This window comes from Schistocerca cancellata, chromosome 8 (genome assembly GCF_023864275.1).
Source record: "Schistocerca cancellata isolate TAMUIC-IGC-003103 chromosome 8, iqSchCanc2.1, whole genome shotgun sequence".
In the NCBI taxonomy this organism is placed as follows: Eukaryota; Metazoa; Arthropoda; class Insecta; order Orthoptera; family Acrididae; genus Schistocerca; species Schistocerca cancellata.
Genome location: NC_064633.1, coordinates 4,447,485 through 4,475,433, shown reverse-complemented (window position 1 = coordinate 4,475,433; position 27,949 = coordinate 4,447,485). Strand labels below are relative to the sequence as shown.

Below are 27,949 nucleotides of genomic sequence, written 5' to 3'. Positions count from 1 at the left end.
AGAAGAACCCAGAGATGATTGAGGAATTCTGGGAAGATCTGGAAGAAACTACCAGCAAAATCCCCAAGAATCACATAAAAGTGTTACTAGGAGACTTCAGTGCCCAGTTAGGCAAGGAAAGAAAATTCCGAGACACGACAGGGAAACACACGGCCCACATGAGAACAAACAAAAATGGAGAGAACTTGATAAACTTCTGCAGAAATTTTGATCTGAAAATCATGTCAACGCAATTCCAGAAACCACACAGAAAACTTGTAACTTGGAAATCCCCCAACCATGCTCTAGGAGAATTTCAGATAGACCACGTAGCAATATCCACAAAAAACACCAGAGAAATAATGAACGTAAGAACAAGGAAAGGAGTTTTCGAATCTGATCATCACCTTCTCCAAATTAAAGTAAAATTTATACCCAATAGACAAATCAAGAGCACCAACAGATCTTTCAGAACAGATCCAGAGTACCTACAAATAAACAAGAAAGAAATAATAGAAGAAATTATAAAAAACAACAGCAACAACTGGACAGAACTGTCAGAAAAAATAAAAGAACTGATAAAATTGGGGCAGCCACCGAGAAAAAGGAAACACCGATGGTGGAACATGACATGCGACAGGGCCATAGAATACAAGCCTGGAAAAAATTTAACAGCCATAAAACACAAGAAAAATGGGAAGACTTCAACAGGATACAGAAAAACACTTCAAAAATAATCCGAAGAGAAAAAAGAGATTACGAAAACAGCAGGTTGAAGGAGATAGAAGAAGACTTCGCCAGAAACAACACACGAAATTTTTACAGAGTATTCCGAGAAAATATGACAGGATATCAGCCACCAAGCTTATGCTTCAAAAGACAAGATGGAACACTGGAGACAAATCCGAAGAAAAACTGTGAAATATTAGCCAGATACTTTGACACGTTACTTAACTGTGATAAACCAAAACAGAGATTATAGTTTACAAAACCAGAACCCAACCGGGACTCCGAATCCCCAACATATGAAGAAATCGTGAAAATAATAAAATCCTTGAAAAATAATAGAGCACCAGGAGAAGATGGACTGATTGCAGAAATCTGGAAATTAGACCATGAAAACATTACACCCAAAATTCATAGTATAATCAAAAACATCTGGGAAACAGAAAAGATACCAGAAGAACGGAAGTCAGCCCTAATACACCCCCTCCATAAGAAAGGAGACAAAACAGATCCTAATAACTATAGAGGAATTTCGTTACTGCCGGTGGCATACAAAATTCTATCAAAAGCTCTGTTAAATCGCCTAGAACTTCAGATAGATCCACAGATCGGAGAATACCAAGGAGGGTTCAGGAAGGGAAGATCATGCAGTGAGCAGATCTGGTGTCTGAGAACATTATTAACAACGAGAAAGTCCAGAAACACCACAGTAACATTTGTTGATTTCAAGAAGGCTTACGATTCCATAGATAGAGAAACACTTTTTAATACATTAGAAGAAATGAAGGTAGACAATAAGACCAGAAAACTAATTCAGGAAACATTAACAAATAAAAAATCAAAAGTGAAATTAATGGGCGAGATCTCAGAATCTTTCGAAATCAAGACAGGAGTGAGACAGGGAGATGGCCTGTCACCCATTTTATTTAACGCTGTTTTAGAGAAAATAATCAGGACGTGGGACAAAGGAGTCAATGGGGTAAAGATGGGGAGAGAGAAAAATAGAACCGTCAACATAAAATGTCTGGCCTTTGCCGACGATATAGCCATCATTACAAATGACAGAAAAGAAGCCAGAGAAGCCCTAGAGATATTGCATGAAATCGCAGCCAGAACAGGACTACAAATATCATACGAAAAAACCCAGTACGTGGACACAAAGTCTACAGACAGAAGCCCATTGATAACAAAGTACGGAAAGATAACACAAGTAGAAAGTTTCAAATACCTGGGAGAGATTATACAGAAAACAGGGCTGAATTCAACAGCCAATGAAGAAAGGGTTACAAAACTACAAAAAGCATACAGACTTACATGGAACCATTACAATAAAAGAAATATTTCTGTCAATGCCAAATTAAGACATTACAAAACAGTAGTCTTACCTGAGGCCTTGTATGCCTCAGAAACAACAGTAATCAGAGGAAGAACTAAAATCAAGGAAATGGAAAAGCAAGAGAGGAAAATTCTGAGAAAGATCTATGGGCCAGTTCAGAGACAGGGGATCTGGATAAAGAGACCAACAAAGGAATTGTACAAACAGGCAGAGACAATTACAGACAATATCAGAAAAAGAAGGGCAAAATTCTATGGGCACATTCATAGGATGAATGAAAATAGGCTGACCAAGAAGATTTTTAACATAGTGGTGACGAATAAGACGAAAACTAACTGGGTAAAGGAAACCATGGAAGACCTCAAAAATCTAAACATCTCCACAGAAGAAATATCAAACAGAGGAAAATACAGAGAAAAAATCAACAAACAGAAATTCGAAGAAACACCAAAAGAGAAGAAACCAGGAAAGAAGTGGACAGAAGAGAGGAAGAAGAAACACAGTGATTTTATGAAAGGTTTTTGGGAAGAGAAAAGAAAGAGACAGAAAAAAGTGCCATGAATCTGAAATGTACCAATTTATGTACCATATTGTCATTGTGAATATTGATTGTGTTTTAACGCTCTCCTTAATGGGGAATTAACGATAATAATAATAACATACACAGAAGGATGCATTATTGTATGATTACATGATTCCAGAACAACCACTGGACACAATTCCTGGATGAGATGTAGAGTGAAACATCCACATAACACTAATTACAGGAAAAGCAGATGCCAGACTTTTGGAAGAATCCTTAGGAGATGTAGTTCGTCAACAAAAGAGGTAGCTCACAAAACCCTCGTCCGACCAGTGCCTGAATGTTAGTCAGATAGGATTGTTAGAGGAAATAGAGAAGATCCGAAGAAAAGCGGCGCGTTCGTCACAGGTTCATTTCGTCGGTGCAAAAGCGTCACGGGGATGCACAGCCGATTCGAGTGGCAGCCGCTGCTAGTGCGCCGTTTTGCATCACGGTATGATGTACTGGTTAAGTTCCGAGAGCGTGTCAACAAATATAGTGCTTCCTCTTAGGTGTATTTCGCGTAAAGGCTGTGAATATAAAATTAGATGGATTCGAGCACACACAGAGGATAGACAGTCGTTCTTTCCGCGAACCATTCGCGACTCTAACAGAAAATGAGGGAAGTTACAATTGTATAAGAAGTACCCTCCGTCACACACCACGAAGTGACTTACAGATGCAGATATATATCGAGTGAGTGTTCGAAAAGTAACGTAACACGAAGACAGAGGTGGGAATGGCCCATCACAGGTACAGTGGGAGAAAGTTGGCTGGAACTTCTAAGCCAACGTATCTTCACCCTTTACATCTTTAAACAGAGGAACCGATCCCATGTCAGCGTCGTTTTAGACGCGACAGGGAAGGGAACACGATATAAAACGGATAGAAAAAGTGAAGCCTGGAGCGAGAGAGTGGCCGGTCGTTTCAAATTCCTCTTCCCCTCCCACCCCCCTCCCTACCCCTACTCATCGAACAAAGGATCCGTATTCTGGATAGCGTGGTGGCGGACGCAACAGAAGAGGATACAGAGTCAGGCCCAGACTGAAAAAATTCCAGCAGGAGCCAGAGATTTTCGCTGGTCATTCAAAAACTTAAGGAACCTCTCCTCCAATTTATAAAAATGGAGGAGTCTTTTCGCTACCAGTGGTATCTTAGAATCGCTTGTAGCTGAACTTGGTATGTTAATGGAAGTGCTCCTCAGAGCATTTCTGTCTGGTCTTGGAAGAAAGGTATCACTATCTGTCAAATTTGTGTTTATCGTTCTCAGTTTCTTTTGTTATAGCTTATTTATGACAGACACGAATTTCATGTTTCTATTACATTACACAGAGATCTTGCGATTTAATAAGAGTTTCATAGACTCTCAGTCCAGTGTTAGGCGGTCCCGCTTTCCTAGTCTGTCACCAATGTTTTTCAGTAGTGAACCACAATTAAAAGAAAAGTATGATTCCCATTTGCATCTGTGAAGAATGCGAGAAAGTAATATTTTCTCTTTTTCACACGGGGGCAGACATGAATTCAGACAACAACCTCATGGACAAATAAAAAATCGAAAAAGAGTGTGGAGCGGTAAAGCAAAAGAAAGATTAAACTCGGAGACATTCAAGTAGGTAGGGAATGCTTCAGAGCTGGAAGACGGGTTCACGAAAAATGGGAATGAGATAGAGCTGAACAACGTGTAAATGACAAATGGATAAAAATGAGGGAAGGACTTATGGGTTCTGCCAAGAGAGTACTTGAAACTAGAAAGTCCAACAGTATTATGAAAGAATGCATAACGGAAAACATGTTGATAAATATGGAAAGGCGGAGAAAGCAGAGTAATGTGGAAATGAAGAAGGCAAAAAGAGGCGCAGGAAAGTGAATAATGAAGTAAGAATAGAAACTCAAGAATCAAAAGAAAGATGGATTAAAGAGAAATGCAAGGATGTACAGAAGATGGAGAAAGAGGGAAAGTATGAAATGATGCATAGATTGGCTAGTGATATAGGTTTTGAAAGTAAAAGAAGGTATTGAATATATTGCTTCCTCCTACGTATACCTCCCGAGGAGATCACGAATGTAAAATTAGAGAGATTCGAGCGCGCACGGAGGCTTTCCGGCAGTCGTTCTTCCCGCGAACCATACGCGACTGGAACAGGAAAGGGAGGTAATGACAGTGGCACGTAAAGTGCCCTCCACCACACACCGTTGGGCGGCTTGCAGAGTTTAAATGTAGATGTAGATGTAGAAGAACAATGTGGAAATAGATAAAGTGAGCGGCGCATTATCCGAAGACCTACAGGAGGTTTTGAGTACATCGCAAGAATAATGTGACAGAAAAAAATCACGACGCCAAAAAATAATTAATTTAGAGTAATGGAATTTCTGGAATACATTTGTCTAGATAACATATTTAAGTGATTAACGTTGCAAAATCATAGGTTAATGTAAGCACGAGCTAAGCCATCGCAAACGTGATGTCGAATGCAAGCATGCAAACGTGCATGGATTGTATTGTACTGGTGTCGGACTTCAGCTTGTGGGATGGAGTTTCATGCCTGTTGAAATCGGCCAGTAGAGAGATGGCTAGCCGCGTTGAGTAGCCGCTCGGTTTGAGGCGCCTTGTCACGGATTGCGCGGCCGCTCCCGCCATAGGTTCGAGTCCTCCCTCGAGCATGGGTGTGTGTGTTGTTCTTAGCATAAGTTAGATTAAGTAGTGTGTAAGTCTAGCAGTTAGGTCCCTTAGGAATTCACAGAGATTTGAACATTTGAGGGGTGGTTAACGCTGTTTGTGGATGACGCTGGACTTGTCGTCCGATGATGTCCAATACGAGGTCGACTGGAGGCAGATCTGGTGGTCGATCAGGTCAAGGGACATATCGACACTCTGTAGAGGACACGGCGTTACAACAGCGGTATGCGGGCGAGCGGTGTGCTGTCGGAAAACGCCCCTTGGAGTTCTGGCAGCTCAACAGGTCGAATCATCAGACTGACGTACAAATTTGCAGTCAGGGTGCGTGGAGTGACTACGAGCATGGTGCTGTTGCCATACGAAATCGCACCCCAGACCATAACTACGGTGTACTTTCAGTGTGTCTAGCACACAGACAGGTTGGTTGCAGGCCCTCAACTGGACTCCTTCTAACCTACACACAGCCATCATTGGCACCGAGGTAGAACCAGCTTTGATCAGAAAACACAACAGGCCTCCACCCTGCCCTCCAGTGAGCTCTCGCCTGACACCAATGAAGCAAATGGTGATGGCTTGTGGTCAGTGGAATGCACGCTACAGTGGGTCCCACCTTCCTCGTGATGGATGATAACGCACGGCCCCACCGAGCTGCCATCGTGGAGGAGTAATTTGAAACAGAAGATATCAGGCGAATGGAGTGGCCTGCCTGTTCTCCGGACCTAAACCCCATCGAGCACGTCTGGGATGCTCTCGGTCGACGTATCGCTGCACGTCTTCAAACCCCTACGACACTTCAGGAACTCCGATAGGCACTGGTGCAAGAATGGGAGGCTATACTCCAGCAGCTGTTCGACCATCTGATCCAGGGTATGCCAACCCGTTGTGCGGCCTGTGTACGTGTGCATGGTGCTCATATCCCATATTGATGTCGGGTACATGCGCAGGAAACAGTGGCGCTCTCGCCTGACGCCAATGAAGCAAATGGTGATGGCTTGTGGTCAGTGGAATGCACGCTACACAGCGTCTGGCTCGGAGCTGTTCTTCAAGTAAACGATTTGTAACATCTCGTTGCGTTACATTGTTGCTAACTGCTGCTCAAAGTGTTGCTGCAGATGCGGCATGATGCGGGAGAGTCGTACGCCGAACACTGTGGCCTTCCCTCTCAATAGTGGCACGTTGCCTTCCGGAACCTGGTCTTCTTGCGGCCGTACATTGTCGTGATCACCTCTGCCAGCGGTCATATACAGTGGCTACTTTCGTGCCAAGTCTGCCTGCAATATCTCAGAACGAACATCCCGCTTCTGGTAGCCCTATTACATCACTTCGTTCAAACTCATTGAGGCGCTGATAATGGCATCTTTGGCGTCTTAAAGCCATTCTCGTCTAACACCAACTCACCACGTCCAACCTCAAAGATGAATAACGCTCACGACCGTATTTAGAGCAAACGTGATTTGCATCCTCATAGTGGTGCTACTAGCGACGCTCTTATGCGACCCGGAATATATGTTATCTTTCAGATGTAGACACACGCCTACCAACTTTTGCACATCTCCTTCTTGGTGTTGTGATTTTCTTTTCCGCCAGTTACATAGAATGTCTGTATAAGATGTTTCAAATTCCAAGTTAAAATAAAGTTGAAGAGAAGCAATGTATGTCAAAAGATGCAAAGCAAGCAGAAGTCAAAAAGGCGCTGAAGGAAGAATCGGAAGGAATGTGGAATCGGTAATTTGACATCAGAAGTATTCAAGATTTTGGGAAACAGGGATGGAAAGAAATAACCGACATTTGTAATGAGATATACGACAAAAGGGAATGGTCTGATGACTTTCTCGCAACGGTAATAACACCAGTTGACAAAAACAGAAATAGCACATTATGAGAACGACATACAACTATCAGCTTAATTTCTCGTGCAGCTAAAGCAGAACACTAATGGTGACTGAGAGCATCCACTAAAAGGCTTTATGACAAGTTGAATAGATGGAATGGGGAGGAACAGTTCGGCTTTAGTAGAGGAAAAGGGACCACAGATGCTACTGGCCTGTTAAGAGTCACAGGAGTGAGATATATTGAGAAAGGTAGAGAAATGTGTGCGGGTTTTATTGATCTGGAGAAAGCTTTCGACAGAGGTCAACGGAACGAGCTAATGACAATTTTGAAAAGGAAAGAAGTGAATTGAAAGGATAACGACTGTTTCGGAATGCGAATTTACATCAGAAAGTAATTACTCACATCAGTTTCTAGTATAAGCATTTGCATAGTCTCACGAAGCAAAGGCGAAAGTACAATAGTTTGTAATGGTAAGAAATTGTGTAGTATGCAATATGCAAATTTTTATTGATTGAGTTGACAAAACACTCTTTTACGCAGCGGGGATACATCTGATCACAGCAGTGCAGGGTACCTATCGGTGAAAGATATGGTTGGGGATCGGTGCTCGTGATGAAGGTGTCCATAAAAGTGAGGTATCTATTAACATGGAAGGTGGGAAGACGGTATCCAGATATACGCGAAGGAAAAACCTTAGATGTTTAAATGAACTGAGTTGTCAGATCTGCACATTTATGTAGTTGAATAAATAATACATAAGTAACCTGGCCATATTTATCTGTTGCACAACGGATAGCAGTAGGACGTAAAATGGAAGTTTGCGGGGGAACACGTAAGCATGTGCTCTGGTAAAAATATCACGTTTATTAAAGAAAACTGAACAAACTAATGAGCTAAATACTAATAAATTGGTGATGGTTGCTGTTATACATAACACTCTCTGCTGAGTTATAAAATTTCATTTAAGATTGCATCTTGGAGAACCCAGCACGATTTATCATTAATTATTAATTATGGGAGGGCCAGAGGAATCTTTCAATGGCGACATTCACGCACATATACACATGTCATAGATATTCAGAACAAATACAAGAATAAAAAAAACCCTTCATCAGTAAACACGTGGTTGGAAAACGGTCGTTCCTTTGGCTTGAGTGCACGAAGCAAGTGAACAAGAATTCATTGATAAGAATAAACTGTTAAGCGATGCACCATAGAAGAATTTCTGAAACAAATTTGGTAATTTTACCCCGAGAGTAAGTAACTGTGACATGTAACAATTCTCACAATCTGCGAACACGTGGTCGTCATAAACAAAAATTCTGCATAAAAGGCCGGCCGTAGTGACCGAGCGGTTGTAGGCGCTACAGTCTGGAACCGCGCGACCGCTACGGTCGCAGGTTCGAATCCTGCCTCGGGCATGGACGTGTGTGATGTCCTTAGGTTAGTTAGGTTTAAGTAGTTCTAAGTTCTAGGGGACTGATGCCCTCAGAAGTTAAGTCCCATAGTGCTCAGAGCCATTTGAACCATTTTCTGCATAAAATGAGTGGCAAAATTCAGAATAGCTGATCAAATTGGACAGGATACATTACTGCGAGTCACGATCTGCGAACGTAAGACTGTCAGATCCGTGCTTAACACGTGCTGAAACAACACGGACATGTGGAAACTAGATTCCGAACTGAAATCGAAATTAGTGACGTTTCAGAAATCTTTTCAATTATACTGTACTCGTGAGGTCACGAATGAACTAAACCAGATTGAACTGAGAAGATATACGAGGTGCATTCAAGTTCTAAGGCCTCCGATTTTTTTTTTTTAATTAACTACTCACCCGAAATCGATGAAACTGGCGTCACTTCTCGACGTAATCGCCCTGCAGACGTACACATTTTTCACAACGCTGACGCCATGATTCCATGACAGCGGCGAAGGCTTCTTTAGGAGTTTGTTTTGACCACTGGAAAATCGCTGAGGCAATAGCAGCATGGCTGGTGAATGTGCGGCCACAGAGAGTGTCTTTCATTGTTGGAAAAAGCCAAAAGTCACTAGGAGCCAGGTCAGGTGAGTAGGGAGCATGAGGAATCACTTCAAAGTTGTTATCACGAAGAAACTGTTGCGTAACGTTAGCTCGATGTGCGGGTGCGTTGTCTTGGTGAAACAGCACATGCGCAGCCCTTCCCGGACGTTTCTGTTGCAGTGCAGGAAGGAATTTGTTCTTCAAAACATTTTCGTAGGATGCACCTGTTACCGTAGTGCCCTTTGGAACGCAGTGAGTAAGGTTTACGCCCTCGCTGTCCCAGAACATGGGCACCATCACTTTTTCAGCACTGGCGGTTACCCGAAATTTTTTTGGTGGCGGTGAATCTGTGTGCTTCCATTGAACTGACTGGCGCTTTGTTTCTGGATTGAAAAATGGCATCCACGTCTCATCCATTGTCACAACCTACAAAAAGAAAGTCCCATTCGTGCTGTCGTTGCGTGTCAACATTGCTCGGCAACATGCTACACGAGCAGCCATGTGGTCGTCCGTCAGCATTCGTGGCACCCACCTGGATGACACTTTTCGCATTTTCAGGTCGTCATGCAGGATTGCGTGCACAGAACCCACAGAAATGCCAATTCTGGAGGCGATCTGTTCAACAGTCATTCGGCGATCCCCCAAAACAATTCTCTCCACTTTCTCGATCATGTCGTCAGACGGGCTTGTGCGAGCCCGAGGTTGTTTCGGTTTGTTGTCACACGATGTTCTGCCTTCATTAAACTGTTGCACCCACGAACGCAGTTTCGACACATCCATAACTCCATCACCACATGTCTCCTTCAACTGCCGATGAATTTCAATTGGTTTCACACCACGCAAATTCAGAAAACGAATGATTGCACGCTGTTCAAGTAAGGAAAATGTCGCCATTTTAAATATTTAAAACAGTTTTCATTCTCGCCACTGGCGGTAAAATTCCACCTGCCGTACGGTGCTGCCATCTCTGGGACGTGTTGACAATGAACACGGCCTCATTTTAAAACAATGCGCATGTTTCTATCTCTTTCCAGTCCGGAGGAAAAAAATCGGAGGCCTTAGAACTTGAATGCACCTCGTATCATGAGTCCACATGTCTGAACAGAGTCAGAACTGAACAATGGCTTGCATGAGTGGCCAAGTGAAACTGGTTATAACATTCCGAAATTAACCAGAAAAATTTCGTATACCACTCAACGAGCAGTGAGCGATGAGAGCAAGACGTTAATTTTGACTTAAGCTGAAATCTACAAAAATAAGATAATGAATTAACTATGAATAGGCACGCTCACACTTGGTCGGTGTTCCCCATCTTGCGTCCCCCGGAACACTGCCGAACAAACTCTTTTGGAACCAACGCGTCCCGTTCCTCCGGTAGTGCTCAGATAGCTCCCTATTGTGTGGTGACAACCTGTACAAGAGCTTCGTCCAAGGTGAACAGAAACCTTTGTGCTACCTGGTATGTGCTTGGTTACTCTGCTATTCTCGGCTATTCTGCCACACTAGCAAATGTTCAAATGTGTGTTAATTCGTAATCAAACTGCTGAGGTCATCGGTCCCTAGGCTTACACACTACGTAAATTAACTTATGCTAAGAACAACACACATATCCATGCCGAGGGAGGACTCGAACCTCCAGCGGGAGGGGCTGCGCAGTCCGTGGCATGGCGCCTCAAACCGCGTGGACACTCCGCGCGGCTGCTATGACTTCTACTCCCACAGATCTAGATACTGAAATCTGACTTGTACAGTCTCATTCATGCTTTTCATTCATCAGGTGAGAGAAGGAAACGATGTATATACTGAGATACTGCACATAGATTTATTTAATATGAGTGTAAGGCTCCGATAATTACCAAAAATCTTAGTAAAATGTGAGGTAAAATAAAGGTGGCCACTATAGACACACTCAGTTGCTCAGTCTTTTTCTTATGTAGTTTACAGTTTGCTCCCAGAATTGAGGTGCCAGAGGTGCGTACATTAAGTTAATGTTAAACAAAAGATGATGAGGCTCATGTAGAGATTCTTCATGGGAAGTAGCAAACAACTGTCTTCTCACTGTAGTTGATTTGTATGCATTGTAAGTTTGAACTTGTTTGATTACGAATTTTATTCAGAGCACTGTACTTGCGTTGATTCACTGCAGTGACTGAGTTGGGCACGTTGAGTGTATCGTCTCAGACGTGTTGTTGGCTGTGCCAGTGAACCCTCAGTCTTTAAAAGTAATTTTAAGTTTATCACAGGGGTAATAGATTCGCAGTTGTTTCTGATTCCAACAAATTCGCAAGTGCACGACGTACGGCTTTAGTGTCGTTTCATTAAACGTTTTCAGTTCTGGGAAGACGACGACAATTTTGCACTTGCACACAGTACTCCGCCAGCCCAATTCAGTTCATTTTGTTACAAATCTCTTCCACGCTTCTGTCCGTTACCAAATCAGTTGAATGACAAATTCGGGTACAGCACTGATGTCGAGCACAGCGAATCTTTAGGAGAGGTTATTAGAATACTAGCTGACAAACCCGGCTTTGCCCCGATATTCATTTTGCCAATTTTCTGTTAGAAACGAAACCTTACATATACTTCTGCAGTAGATTTGGTGTGAGGTGATAACGAACAGTCTTTGTTCGCTGGGGGCAGCTCTTTCGCGTGTCTACAATGCGATTTTGTAAACGCACCTGTGCTGTGTCTCTTCATAGCTCAATAGACGGCTATTGTTTCCGCCTACAGCCGTTTGCGCTACGCAGTTAAAAGCTGTCAAAAGCGCTGCCCTGTGTCAAGGATTTCCTTCAGTTGACTCGACTGCATGAGCGTCCTAGTAGTAAAGAATAAATGTCTTAAGACTTTATGTATCATACGACATTTTTTCACGTATCTCGTTATTTATGATGTCATATCTCCTGATCTACAATGATATAATTTCGTAGGAACATTCAGCGTCATATGTTGGTACGGTCTGCTAGATGTGTTGCTAATAGAGTTAGTAGCAAAGAAGTAATTAACTTAAACGTCATGCCGAATGTGGAAGTTTTTTGCGCACCTCAGTGTTTATGACACCATATCTCCTGTACTATAATTTTGCAGAAGCATTTAGCGTCATATTTCGATGCTACCAGCGAAATTTATTGCGAGTGGATTAGTAGCACAGAAGTAATAAATTTAAAAGTCATGCATGAAGCATTAGTTTTTCACTCATCTCGTTTTTTATGATGTCATATCTCCTTAATCACATATTTTTATAATATTTATGGATTAGCTAAACAAGAAACGATGATGATTACTTCATTCAGACCATCCGCCATTGATTAAATTATAAACAATATTGCGACGGGGAACTTTTCTATATCCACAGAAAAAGGAGATCAAAATTTAGGAGGGAACATACAAAGAGACAATTCCCTATTTACTCGCACTTCCGTTGGTCTCGGGGAAAGAGTCCGTAGTTATACCATTTATCACATAACACCAATACTATAATCCGAACACTTGAGACGAATCAGAGGCTTAGTGCATTTAAATTTCATCTTTGATAACACCGAAGGGACTGTTAAACAGTTGTAGTTCAATACACTGACTAAGCACGTAACGGGATCGGAGACTGCAACCACGGACTGAATCTCAAATACCTAAGTAATTCTTACTTCGTAGCCCTCTGTATAAAAGTAGTCATGCGGACCTCAATATACTCATCAACTCACGTTTACGAACAGTCAGAAACAGCCCCTCTGAGCTCATAAGACAGACGTTGATGAGCCGTAACATTAAGACTGCCTGCTTTGTTACGTGTTGATCCATGTTTGTAACGCAGAACGGCATCAGTTCGTCCTGGCAGGGAATCACAAGTCCTTTGTAGATTGCCGGAAGTTTGTAGCAACCTATGCCTGCGTGCAAATTACTCAGTTTCCACAAATTGTTGGTTGCTTTCGTTCACTGATGGCTTACTGCGATTCCCGTCTGCTACTTAACTGTAATCCATTTGGATCCTTTCCCGGTCATTGTTTCTATTCTGGTGGTCCTGTTGATTTTTTTTTCTTCGCCGCTGATAAACTATTTCAATTCCGTTGCTTGACACCACAGGAAATTCAGCATATTCCTGTAAGCTGTCCTCTTTTGACACCCTACATACGATAACCCATCTTTGTAAGTTGACTTGACTCTCACTGAAAGTGTGAAATCCTCAGTTTCTGGTGTTGCTACGTCAGCTGGTGACACTCCCTATGACATTTAAGTACAATCTTATTCTAGCAGAAGGAATAAAACAATATAAATTGTAAGGGGTTCATTAGGTGTTCATTACTATTCGCTAGCTCACTTGAGCAGATGTAATTTCGATGGACTGCTCACGCACTGCCTGCGATATGGAATGTCTATGCTACAATAGAATCGCAGGTCAGAACGCTGTTGGCAGTGAGTCGAATTTAGTAGCTCGCAGAGAACAGTCGTGTTTTGTAGCTCGCACAGAGCACTTGAGTTCTGGAGTTCGGACAGAGCAGTCCAGCGGTAGACTTTGTAACACCTCCGTTTTTATTATCCCGACCTGATCTGATCGAATAGCAGCTCAATATTTATTATTAACACGACCGTGAACCTAATGGGGCTGGCAATCGGAATTGACTGCTACGGAAGTTGTTACATTCCAGTTCGTTCTGCTCAATACTATAATACTGAATGTCTGGTAATGAGGAACACCAACACAGTTTTACTAATTACGAACTTGTATTCTTCTCAAAACACAAAAAGGAGACAGCCACTGCCTTCGTCATACATATCTAATTACGGCTAATCTCAGCACAGGCTTTCTTCATTTTCCATTATCGTCACACGCTAATCCATCACTGCATCCAACACTGCAATCAAAGGTTAGGCCGGCGCGGTAGACGCGAAACCAAATATCGGCACTAGTATCGTCACTGATCACTTTCGTAATGATACTTCTTCACTTTCCTGGTATTAATCTATTACATAGGGGTCTAACCACGGCGATGGCGACACCCTTCTCCGTTAAAGACCCTGAATTTCAACAATGGCTTTCACACACATGTACCCGCCAACCACTCTGGCGCAACTCCACACTCGCTCTCGCAACACGTCACAATCGATTGTTCGTCCTATCGACCTGTGCCAAGTGCAAAGGGCCTACGGACCCCTTACAACTTGCGTTGGGCCGGTCGTGCTGAACGATGGCGGTGCTTGAGCGATGTGGTATAAGGTAAAAGAAAAAAAAATGTATTATTGCACTTTCCTGCCGCGCGCATATGTTAATTGCCACATCTGATTTAACCACAATTGTAATGTTAAAGTCCCATGTAATTCCTTGCAGAAATGTTTCAATAATAACTTTTGTTCTGAAGAAAACTTTTGCCAGTAATTTATCTGAGTTTAAGGATTTTACGAATTTTTCCTGTGCATACTCATGTTGATTAAGCAAAAGAAAATCAGTTGTTTTCCTACAAATAAAAATCTAGTGGCCAGCATTGCACTGAGCTGTGCCAAAAATTTCTTATAGGAGCATCATCATTGTGAGGTAAGAACTTTTCAGTTTATTCAGGATGATTTCACAGGGCCATGACGGAGCGCTGCTGACGTCAAAACTTATTAATCTCGATATGCAGTCATTCTTTAATGGAAGGACACATTAAAACTTGAAATTTTATTATTGGAAAGAAATTTTTCTAATGGGAACTTAAACGAGATTTTTTCTGTTGGGAAATTACACTAAATGTGAATATTATAAGTATTTTTCTGTTGGCAGGTTACAAGATCCCAACAGAAAGAACTAAACGTACAAGACAGTTTCTGAGAAGTCAGTCATTGTTCTTTCAAAACACACACGCACACACACTTCGATTTATGTATGGAGGTTGGATCTGGCGGGAGAAGAGCAGGGCTTTTAATGCAGTTTTGTATTAAGTTACTATTAGCGTGTATGAAGTAGAAGATTTTACGTTATTATGTAATACAGTACGCTTACAGTCTAGACAAGATGTAGGCCTATATGAGGTTACAGTGTTTTTACGCTGTCATAGATTGGATTCCTCTCTCTGTACAATAGAAATGAGGTAAACAAATACAGGGCTTTGTTGAAAACTCTGCTACTATTAAACAACACTACAGCGATTCTAAAACGTAAATTTTCATGACCGGGAACGTCACACTTATACGAATATTCCGGGTTGTTTTGCCGTGATAGAATGAATTTCTTGTTGGAACTCAACGTTTTCATCTGTTGTGTAAAATGTTAAGATGGTTACGAAAAAGTCGTAGTGATATTCAGGCTTCAACGAAATTCGAGGTTCGGTTTAGCATAGCGGCATTTTGCCAAATACAGTATGCTTTAACTACAGCGGAACGTGAACAGTTTAACAATATAGCGGTTCCGGAAACGCTTCCAAGCTTGGTCCGAAAGCCAATGATCATGCACTTTTGGACGTCGATGAATCGCTTCATTCCGGTATCATGACAACGGGTGTACTGTTTTCGTGTTCCCTGACACGTAGTTGCACCTGTCGTCTGTGAGTAGTTATTACACGTTGACCTTGAACATAGGAGGTGGTCACATTGAGGTCACTGGACTGTATAGGAACCGACAACAGCCATTTCCGCTGAAGTTTTCCAAACATGTGATGTCGTGCCTCTCTACCGGAAAACACAGGAACGAAATTTTGCTTTATCCTCTGATGAACTATGGTGCATATCGCACCTTCGAAAAAGCTACAACCACTCTCTGCAGATGAGGACTAAACGTTGGATTACAGCAAGAGTTCGTCCGATGACGACAAAATAGCCCGGAATATTTTAGTGAGAATACAGTTATTTGGTCCGCATAATTGACTCCGTCGTTTGTTAAATCTGCCTTAGTGGACAAACACAGTGCTGCTGAATAAAGGCTGTACTGAGGGAGGAACAGACCGTCGGCGAGCGGGGAGATGATGAGGTGGGACGTGGAGCAGGCTCCCGCGCTCTCGCCGCCGACGGTCACCCGGTCGGGATCCCCACCAAAGGCAGCGATGTTCTGCTGCACCCACCGCAGCGCCATCACGATGTCCTTCATGCCTGCGTTCCCGGGGACCACATCATCGCCGGTGCTCAACAGACCTGCAGAAAACGGAAGCAAAAATAGCGGATTAAGTTAAAAAATGGTTCAAATGGCTCTGAGCACTATGGGACTGAACTTCTGCGGTCATCAGTCCCCTAGAACTTAGAACTACTTAAACCTAACTAACCTAAGGACATCGCACACATCCATGCCCACACATCCATGCCCGAGGCAGGATTCGAACCTGCGACCGTCGTGGTCGCGCGGTTCCGGTCTGTAGCGCCTAGAACCACTCGGCCACTTCGGCCGGCGCGGATTTAGTACGAGTATAACTAGATGCAACTCACCAGCTACTCTGCCTGACAAAAAAGGTGAAGTAGCGAGAAGCAGAGGAAACTACCTGTAAATGAACCTTAACGTGTTCAGAGGTCACGTGATGTTAGAAAAAAATACCCAGATTTACAAAGAATTTGGCAGTGAGCTTGTTTATCAGTATGATGTTGCACACCTTCTCGCCTGGATGGGTGCACTATTTGGATATAAAGGGAGACGTTGTACTCTATCCTGAACCAGATGGCCCACAACTGTTGTAGCTGGTCCTTGATATCATGCATACTGATACTGGGACAGAGTTAACATCGCAGCTGGTCTCACACATATGCATACCTTGCTAGCCACGACAGTACCTGAGGACCACGGAGACAGTTCATAGAGACACGTGCCATGTGTGGACGAGCATTGTTTTGTTGAAAAATGGCATTACGATACTGTCGCACGAGAGATAACACTTGAGGAGGCAGGAGGTACATAGCATAACCGTTGTGCCCTCAGAGCCCCTCAGTCACTACTAGCGAGTCATACTCGCAGGCACCGAATACCATATTGTCATGAGGAAGAACAACGTTGTTGTGGTCTTCAGTCCGAATCCTGGTTTGATGCAGCTCTCCATGCTACTCTATCGTGTGAAAGCCTCTTCATTTCCGAATAACTACTGCAATCTACAGACATCTGAATCTCCTTTCTTTATTAATACCTTGGTCTTCCTCTACGAATTTTACCCCCTCAGATGCCAACAGGTGTTGTTGATGTACCTCAATGGGGACAGCGGAAAATGTGTGCCCCGACCGTGACTAGAACACGGGATCTCCTGCTTACATGGCAGACGCTCCATCCATCTGAGCCACCGAGGTCACAGAGGATAGCGCGACAGCACGGACTTATCCCTAGCACGCTCCCCGTGAGACCCACATTCCCAACTTTCTACAATCTACATTCGTAATGTCCCTAAAGGATAGTTAAAGGGTACCCTTTAACTATATGAAGATAGTAACTGTTCGGAAAGAACAGACACCAATGATGACCATGCAACTTTTCTAGAAAGAAATGATAATTAATCGAAGCCCTCAGCTGCCAACAGGTGTTGTTGATATACCTCAAGTGGACAGCCGGGAATGTGGGTCTTACGGGAAGCGTGCTAGGGATAAGTCCCTGCAGTCGCGCCACTCTCTGTGCCCTCTATGGGTCAGATGGCTAGAGCGTCTGTCCTGTGAGCAGGAGATCCCGGGTTCGAGTCACGGTTGGGGCACACATTTTGAGCTGCCCCATTGAGGTATATCAAAAACACCTGTTGGCAGCTGATGGTTTCGATTAATTCTCATATTCGTATTCATTCCACTCTGAGACAAGACGGTCAAAGTCTTCATGGAAAAATGTTTGCGGTTGCCTACGGAACCATGATTTTACACAAGCGTGCACCTGTTTGTCTGAAGCAGACCGACGGTCACGAATGTCTTCCTTTATGGTTCCAAAAATATGGAACTCATATGGGACGAGATCGGAACTGTGCTGATGCGTAAGGGCCATCCAGCGAAACTTCCCCAGCGCAGTCGAAACAATCTGTGTAATATGTGAGCATGCCCCTTTCTAAATTTCGTCTGCGTTTCCTTTGTTGCTTACCCAATGTCCATATTGAATAATATCGGAGACGTGCTACCTACCCGTTTTACCCTCTTCTCGACCACTTTTTCCCTTTCATGTCCTTCACCCCTAAATAACTGCAGTACTAGCTGCAAATACACTTTCGTTCCCTGCATTCTCACTTCCACCCACCAAATGTCCACGAGTGTCTTCCACTCGAGACAGTCAGAAGCTTTCTTTAAATCTGAAAAATGCTATTAACGTACGTATGCCTCTCTTTAACCTACCAACTGAAATAGGTCGTGGGGTCAGTATCGCCTTTCGTGTGACAGTATTTCTCCAAAACCCAAACAGATATTCTCCGAGGTCGGTACTAGCAGTCTTTTTTTTCCATTCGTCCGCAAATATTTCGTATCAAAATTTTGTAACCGTAAGTTCTTAACTGTCATCTACTGTCTTCTTTTGGACTGGGATTAACGCACTGTTCTTGAAGTCCGAGGGTATTTTTCCAGGCTCATATATCTTTCACACTGGGTGGAATAGTTTTGTCGTGGCTGGCGCTTTAATATACACGCAGTATAAGTACACTACTGGCCATTAAAATTGCTACACCAAGAAGAAATGCAGATGATAAACGGGTATTCATTGGACAAATATATTATACTAGAACTGACATGTGACTACATTTCCACGCAATTTGGGTGCACAGATCTTGAGAAATCAGTACCCAGAACAACCACCTCAGGCCGTAATAACGGCCTTGATACGCCTGGCCATTGAGTCAAACAGAGCTTGGATGGCGTGTGCAGGTACAGCTGCACATGCAGCTTCAACACGATACCACAGTTCATCAAGAATAGTGACTGGCGTATTGTGACGAGCCAGTTGCTCGGCCACCATTGACCAGACGTTTTCAGCTGGTGAGAGATCAGGAGAATGTGCTGGCCAGGGCAGCAGTCGAACATTTTCTGTATCCAGAAAGGCCCGTACAGGACCTGCAACATGCGCTCGTGCATTATCCTGCTGAAATGTAGGGTTTCACAGGGATCGATTGAAGGGTAGAGCCACAGGTCGTAACACATCTGAAATGTATGTGCACTGTTCAAAGTGCCGTCAATGCGAACAAGAAGTGACAGCGACTTGTAACCAATGGCGCCCCATACCATCACGCCGGGTGATACGCCAATATGGCGATGACCAATACACGCTTCCAATGTGCGTTCACCGCGATGTCGCCAAACACGGATGCGGCCATCATGATTCTGTAAACACAACCTGCATTCATCCGAAAAAATGACGTTTTGCCATTCGTGCACCCAGGTTCGTCGTTGAGTACACCATCGCAGGCGCTCCTGTCTGTGATGCAGCGTCAAGGGTAACCGCAGCCATGGTCTCCGAGCTGATAGTCTATTCTGCTGCAAACGTCGTCGAACTGTTCGTGCAGATGGTTGTTGTCTTGCAAACGTCCCAATCTGTTGACTCATGGTTCGAGACGTGGCTGCACGATCCGTTACAGCCATGCGGATAAGATGCCTGTCATCTCGACTGTTAGTGATACGAGGCCGTTGGGATCCAGCACGACGTTCCGTATTACCCTCCTGAACCCACCGAGTCCATATTCTGCTAACAGTCATTGGATCTCGACCAACGCGAGCAACAATGTCGCGATACGATAATCCGCAATCGCGATAGGCTACAATCCGACCTTTATCAAAGTGGGAAACGTGGTGGTACGCATTTCTCCTCCTTACATGAGGCATCACAACAACGTTTCACCAGGCAACACCGGTCAACTGCTGTTTGTGTATGAGAAATCGATTGGAAACTTTCCTCATGTCAGCAGGTTGTAGGTGTCGACACCGGCGCCAACCTTGTGTGAATGCCCCGAAAAGCTAATCATTTGTATATCACAGCATCTTGTTCGTGTCGGTTAAACTTCGCGCCTGTAGCACGTCATCTTCGTGGTGTAGCAATCTTAGTGGCCAGTAGTGTAAAATTTGTAATCGTTCCCGGTGTCTCCACTTTATTGGCCATCACTGTAGTTATCCTAGTATTAGAGGAGAAAATTGTTATTATAAGAGAAAATTTAAATGTTTAGCCGGCCGGTGTGGCCGAGCGGTTCTAGGCGCTTCAGTCTGGAACCGCGCGACCGCTACGGTCGCAGGTTCCAATCCTGCCTCGGGTATGGATGTGTGCGATGACAAATGGTTCAAATGGCTCTGAGCACTATGGGACTTAACTTCTGAGGTCATCAGTCCCCTATAACTTAGAACTACTTAAACCTAACTAACCTAGGGACATCACACACATCCATGCCCGAGGCAGGAGTCGAACCTGCGACCGTAGCGGACGCGCCGTTCCAGACTGTAGCGCCTAGAACCGCTCGGCCACTCCGGTCGCCTGTGTGATGTCCTTAGGTTAGTTAGGTTTAAGTAGTTCAAAGTTCTAGGGGACTGATGACCTCAGATGTTAAGTCCGATAGTGCTCAGAGCCATTTGAATCATTTTTTTTTAATGTTTGAGCATATTATAGTGTGTTTTCTGCGTAGTAGGAAGGCAGCAGAGGAAATTTTAGTGGAAAGTTTGGAAGGGTGACTTCAAAATATTGGAAGGACCGGTGGCCCAAAACGAACGTTGGACTTGAAAGTCGTCCGCCCTGAATGATTCGTGTTGGGAGCAAGCGCACAGACGAGCTGAGGTGAATGAGGCTGCTCACCCAAGGCGCCGACCCGCTGCTGCAGCGACACCACGATGACGCCCTCCTCGATGAAGAAGTCTGGGCCGTTGAAGGACGAGGCTCCGTTGGTGAAGCCGCCGCCGGGGATCCAGGCGAGCACCGGCAGCGGCCCCGAGGCGTTCATCGGCACGTGCACGTTCAGGTAGAGGCAGTCCTCGGAGCCCACGTGGTAGACGCCGCTCACCGGCTGCATGCACATTTCGCTCTGCTCCAAGGCGTCACGCACGCCCTCCCAACTTGCGGCTGGCTGCGGCGCCTGCCGGAGAGAAACCGCGCACTGCATTACATCAGGCTGATCGAGAAGCAGGGCGCAAGCAGGACACAATTTCTCGGGATGTGTTATACAGGGTGTTACAAAAAGGTACGGCCAAACTTTCAGGAAACATTCCTCACACACAAATAAAGAAAGGTGTTATGTGGACATGTGTCCGGAAACGCTTAATTTCCATGTTAGAGCTCAGTTTAGTTTCGTCAGTATGTACTGTACTTCCTCGATTCACCGCCAGTTGGCCCAATTGAAGGAAGGTAATGTTGACTTCGGTGCTTGTGTTGACATGCGACTCATTGCTCTACAGTACTAGCATCAAGCACATCAGTACGTAGCATCAACAGGTTAGTGTTCATCACGAACATGGTTTTGCAGTCAGTGCAATGTTTACAAATGCGGAGTAGGTATTTGATGTATGGATTAGCACGGGGCAATAGCCGTGGCGTGGTACGTTTGTATCGAGACAGATTTCCAGAACGAAGGTGTCCCGACAGGAAGACGTTCGAAGCAATTGATCGGCGTCTTGGGGAGCACGGAACATTCCAGCCTATGACTCGCGACTGGGGAAGACCTAGAACGACGAGGACACCTGCAATGGACGAGGCAATTCTTCGTGCAGTTGACGATAACCCTAATGTCGGCGTGAGAGAAGTTGCTGCTGTACAAGGTAACGTTGACCACGTCACTGTATGGAGAGTGCTACGGGAGAACCAGTTGTTCCCGTACCGTGTACAGCGTGTGCAGGCACTATCAGCAGCTGATTGGCCTCCACAGGTACACTTCTGCGAATGGTTCATCCAACAATGTGTCAATCCTCATTTCAGTGCAAATGTTCTCTTTACGGATGAGGCTTCATTCCAACGTGATCAAATTGTAAATTTCCACAATCAACATGTGTGGGCTGACGAGAATCCGCCCGCAATTGTGCAATCACGTCATCAACACAGATTTTCTGTGAACGTTTGGGCAGGGATTGTCGGTGATGTCTCGATTGGGCCCCATGTTCTTTCACCTACGCTCAATGGAGCACGTTATCATGATTTCATACGGGATACTCTACCTGTGCTGCTAGAACATGTGCCTTTACAAGTACGACACAACATGTGGTTCATGCACGATGGAGCTCCTGCACATTTCAGTCGAAGTGTTCGTACGCTTCTCAACAACAGATTCGGTGACCGATGGATTGGTAGAGGTGGATCAATTCCATGGCCTCCACGCTCTCCTGGCTTCAACCCTCTTGACTTTAATTTATGGGGGTATTTGAAAGCACTTGTCTACGCAACCCCGGTACCAAATGTAGAGACTCTTCGTGCTCGTATTGTGGACGGCTGTGATAGAATACGCCATTCTCCAGAGCTGCATCAGCGCATCAGGGATTCCATGCGACGGAGGGTGGATGCATGTATCCTCGCTAACGGAGGACATTTTGAACATTTCCTGTAACAAAGTGTTTGAAGTCACGCTGGTACGTTCTGTTGCTGTGTGTTTCCATTCCATGATTAATGTGATTTGAAGAGAAGTAATAAAATGAGCTCTAACATGGAAATTAAGCGTTTCCGGACACATGTCCACGTAACATATTTTCTTTCTTTGTGTGTGAGGAATGTTTCCTGAAAGTTTGTCCGTACCTTTTTGTAACACCCTGTAGATATCAGTGTAAAATTTGGTCAAAATGTTTATTGGTATTTCCTCTACAAACTGGAATTACTTAGACCGGAAATGTCGAAGAGCAAAGGTGGAAGTGCCGTCGGAACGAAACAAAATTTCGATGTAGACCTCCACGCGCGGTTATGTCACAGGTCAGCTACCTCGTCTGAAATCAAAACTGAGTTGACGTTAACGAAGTACAGGGTGGCGCACGAAATGTGTTATCAATTGTTTCTTTCACAATTCACGACGCACATTGGATATCCCGCTGGGATCTCTACAGCAGTACCAGCATAGCCTGGAAAAACAAATGAGTTACGAAGTGACGTGTAATTCACGTTACTGCCGCTAGGAGACTAATAAGCAGCAATGGCTGACAATGGAAGACTGACACAGCAACGATCAGCAATTGTGTTACTTTTTCATGAAACAAAAAGCGTTGTTGTGACTCAGAGGCGTTTTCGACAACAGTTTAACACACGATGGGTCCCTTGCAAGAAGACCATCCACAGGTTGTACGATAAATTTGTACAGGAAGTAACAGAATTGGAAGCGAAGCGACCTCGGCCTAAGCCTGTTTGTTCGCCGGAGAATGTTGAAGCGGTACGAGTTGCTGTACAGAGAAGTACCGGGAAATTGTGTAGAAAGGCGGCAGTGCAACTGGGAATATCCATACGCTCCGTTCAACGCATTCTTAAAAGCGACCTCCATATGTACCCATACAAGATGACCTGTGCACAGAAGCTCACTGAAGAGTACAAGCAGCAGAGACTACTGGTTGCTCAGTGGGCGGAGTATAGTGAAGAAACTCTCAACAACGTTTGGTTTTCAGACGAGGCGCATTTTCATTTAGACGGTGTGGTTAAGAAACAAACTGAAAACGCACAAGTGCTTCATGAACGACAACATTATGCTCCGAGGATTACAGCGTAGGCAGCAATTTCCAGTCACGGACTTATTGGACCCTTTTTCTTTGAAGAAATTGTGGACAGCGAGCGTTATTTGAGCATGCTTCGCAATAGCTTCATTCCACAGCTTCTTGCTTCTGCCTTGCCCTTCAACACGAGTTGGAGTTTTTACACGAGCCCTTCAACACGCGTTGGAGTTTTTACACGAGCTTTTCGACATGCGGATCATTTTACTCAGGTTTCCAGGTCGCTTCAATGACGGACAAAATTGGCCCCCTAATAGTCCAGACCTCAAACCATGTGACTTTTTTCTTTGGGGGTACCTAAAGGAAAAAATTTTCCCGAAACGTCCACGTGATTTAATGGAGCTCAGAAGACGTATTCTTCAAGCTTGCAGTGAAATTACGGAAGACATGTGCCGTACGGTAATCGATAACTTCAGTGTTCGTTTGAAGGAAGTTAGGAAACGAAATGGTGGACATATTGAGCATGTGCTGAGTTAGAACAAATCTCCATGGACGGCGCTTCATTGTAGTATATGTTCCTTTCAGATTGTATTGACAATAAAGTTTATATTCAAAAACAAAATGGTAACACATTTCGTGCGCCACCCTGTAGATAAGATTCTTTAGGAGCTGTACCTCGCTTAAGTTATTTGGACGATACGAAACAAAATGGCGGCCATTTCAAAAAATTATGTTATTTTCATCGATTTTTCGATTTCGTCGGCCAAATAAAAATATTTGTAGTTGATGGACCGGAATAATAGTGGTACAACCCCTAGACAATTTAGTTATCTTCGTCGGAAACAAAGAATCATGCCAATCCGTTCAGTAGATTTGAAGTTACCATACCGCGCGATAGAAAAAGAGTGATTCCGAGAAAAACGCGTTTGAAGTTTTGACTACATATAAATGCAATATTATGCAACTTACGTTCAGTCTTCTATTCCGGGTCCATAAACTAGCCCTTCTTTTTCCTCATAGAGAGCGTTCTGCTCGATCTGGCCGCTCGTACGGCCGGTGACAAGCGGTTTTCAGCAGCTTGAATCCGGTGGTCGTCCGAATGCTTGGCGAACTGCGTCGAGTAGTCCCAAGGTGACCTCCATCGTTGTCATGGTCTTCAGAACTGCTGAATACCCTTCGTTGAAGCTGCTCACTGCCAGGAAAGTCGCAATCTCCACAGTCTTCGCACCAGAATGCAACTACTTGGGGGCTTACTTCCAAACATACGCGTTCCAACTTTCATTTGATTTTTGTGTGTTTCCCCCCCCAAGCACCGGAACAATAACTCGTCGTCCGAAAGAAAAATCTGGTGCGTGGAAAAGGCCAATTTCAGGCAGGTGCATTTCTTTGTTCAACCGCGAATAACAAACATTTCCGTTCGGTATTCGGAAAAACCGTTTCAGGGGTGGATTCTAAACACTTTTATGGATCCAAAAATGCAATTTAAGAAAAATCTATTTTTTTTAACCAAAAGATAGTAAACCTCCCCTTAAACACCTTTCAGCCGTCCAGTTTCCAAATATTTTATTTGGCTACCAGTTTCGGTAATTTACACCCTCTTCAGGCCCCTGACTGACGTATAGGAAGATTCCACCTCGGTTGGGATAAAAAGTGGTGCGAGTAATATTGGTATTAGTAGATTTATGCTTGCTAAAGCGATACCTTCAACCATCATCTGCCGACTGTTAGATACAACCAGTCAGAATATTTACTGGGTAATTACTCCTAGACTGTTTCCAGCAATTTGTCATCAACATTGTAGTTTGCAGTAGTGGATTTCTTTTCCTATGTATGCGCAATATGTCACATTTATGAACGTTCCGTGTCTACTGCTGCAGCCTGTACCATTCATCAATCCTCTGCAGGTCATTCTGTAAACTGAATCTGTCTTCTGGCGTTGCTACTTTTTGATAGACGCCCTACCATCTGCGAGCAGTCTTAAAGAACTTCCGACGCTTTCTGCTAGCTCATTTATATACGTTGTAAACAGTAAGCGTTCTATCATATTTCCTTCGGATGTTCCGGAAATTGCCTTTACATCTGTCGACTTTGTTCCGTTAAGTGCGACGTGTTGAGTTCTATCCGTAAGGAAATCTTGAGTCCAGTAACAAATCTGGTCTGATACTCGGTAAGCTCGCATTTTTGTCACTAAACAGCTGTGCGAGACAGTGTCAAATGCCTTTCTAAAGTCAAGGATCGAGGCAACAACCTGAGCGGCTTTGTATACGGCGCTGCACATCTCGTGGAGGAACAGAACGTGCTGGGTTTCGCAACATCTCTGTTTGCGGAATATATGTTGATTTTTATGCTGCTTTCCGTTCTCCAAAAATTTCATAAATCTTGAGCATAAAATATGCTCCATAATTCTAAAACAGATTGACGTCAACAATACAGGCTTATAATTACGTGCATTTGTACTACAGCCCAGTTTGACAACGGGAATGACCTGTGCTTTCTCCCAGTCGCTAGGTACCCTTCGTTGCTCAGCGATTTACGATAAACGTCTGCTAGAAGGGGAGCAAATTCTTTAGCATAAACTTTCCAGAATCCTATAGGTGTCACATCTGGTCCAGACGCCTTACCACTACTAATGAACTGTAGTCGCTTTTCTATCCAGCGATCGCTTAATTCAGCATCTGCCGTTTCGGCGTTCGTACGATGATTAAAATGATGTACCGTACTACCATCTTCCGCTGTGAAATAATTTCTGAGGGCCGAATTCGGTATTTCGGTCTTTTCTCTGTTATCTTTCGTTTCGGTGCCAGTCTGGTCACTGAGTGAATGAAATGAGGATTTCGAATCACTTGCTGAATTTACGCATGACAATAACCTCTTAGGGTTTCTAAGCAGGTTGACTGACTAAATTTTACTTTCAAAGTCGTTGAATACCTCTCTCATTGCTCTCCATGTGCTCGTTTTCACTTCGTTCAGCTTTTGTTTGTCAGATAGGTTCTGACTTCTCTTGAATCTGTGATGAGGTTCTCTTTGCTCATGTAGCATTTTACTAACACAGCTATGGAACCAAGGTGGGTCTCCCATCTCTTAAAACGTTGCTCGGAACATACTAGTCTAAGGCATATTGAACGACACTTCGAATGTTTTTCAATTCTTAATCCACATCTTCGTCCCCAGCAATGAATATTTGATGCTGACTTCTCAAATACTCCGCAATTTGTATCCTGTCACTCTTGCTAAGCAAAAATATTTTCCTTTCTTCATATTTCTTGTAACACCCGTAATCATAGTTGCTATCACAGCCTTATGATCACCGATACCTTCGTCCACGTTCACTGATTCGATAAGTTCAAGTCTGTTTGTTGCTGGCAGGTCTAAGACGTTACCTTAACTAGTTGGTTTTCTAACTGTCTGCTCGAAGTAATTTTCGAACTCCACATTCGTAATAATTTCACACAAATCCTTGTCTCTGGCGCCAGTTTTGATAGAATGACTCTCACAGCCTACACCTGGCAAATTGATGTCACCCCCAATTACAACAGCATGATCAGGAAAATTATTAACGATATTATACAAGTTCTCTATGAAGCGCTTTACCACTACAGCTGTTGAGCCAGGCGGTCTATTTAAACATTCGATTACCATTTTTAAACGACCCTTGATGCTTCACGTAACCCAGGTTGATTCACATTCGGAACCAGTAAGAACCTCTCTAGGTATGATCGATTTCTTTAATGCAATAAATACGCCTCCACTATTAGTGACTTACCTACCATTACGCCGGCCGGAGTGGCTGAGCGATTCTAGGCGCTTCAGTCTAGAACCGCGTGACCGCTACGATCGCAGGTTCGAATCCTGCCTCGGGCATGGATGTGTGTGATGTCCTTAGGTTAGTTAGGTTTAAGTAGTTCTAAGTTCTAGGGGACTGATGACCTCTGCTGTTAAGTCCCATAGTGCTCAGAACCATTTGAACCTACCATTACGATAAATATTTTAATCTGAACTTAGGATTTCCCTGCTATTCACTTCCGGTTTCAGCCAGCATTCTGTTCCTAATACTATCTGGACATCATAGCCTTCAATAAGCGATACTAGTTCTGGGAACTTTCCTTGGATGCTCCTGCAGTTTATTAATATCATATTAACGTCTTCTATATTCGATTTGCGGAGATGAGCATGCTATGAGAACATTTTCCTAGCGTATCTTTGGTTTTAGTAGACAGTTCGCCTCTGATCCAAATCGAGGGTGCTCTAACCTAAGAAAAAAAAAAACATGTGCACTCCATATGTACTCTGCTACCCTAGTAATGACTTCCTGCGTGTAGTGCTAGCAGCTCCTAG

At 43.9% G+C, this 27,949-nt stretch overlaps 1 protein-coding gene across 1 annotated transcript in view; it reads right to left on the bottom strand.

The window, feature by feature from the left end:
• LOC126094747 (carboxylesterase 4A-like) overlaps positions 1-27,949 on the bottom strand; it is a 136,274-nt gene that overhangs the window by 74,647 nt on the left and 33,678 nt on the right. The window contains exons 3-4 of the mRNA XM_049909297.1: positions 20,802-21,078; positions 16,043-16,228 (exon numbers count right to left, since the gene is read on the bottom strand). Of these exons, the coding sequence (XP_049765254.1) occupies positions 16,043-16,228; positions 20,802-21,078 (463 nt within the window). The remainder of the gene's footprint in view (positions 1-16,042; positions 16,229-20,801; positions 21,079-27,949) is intronic.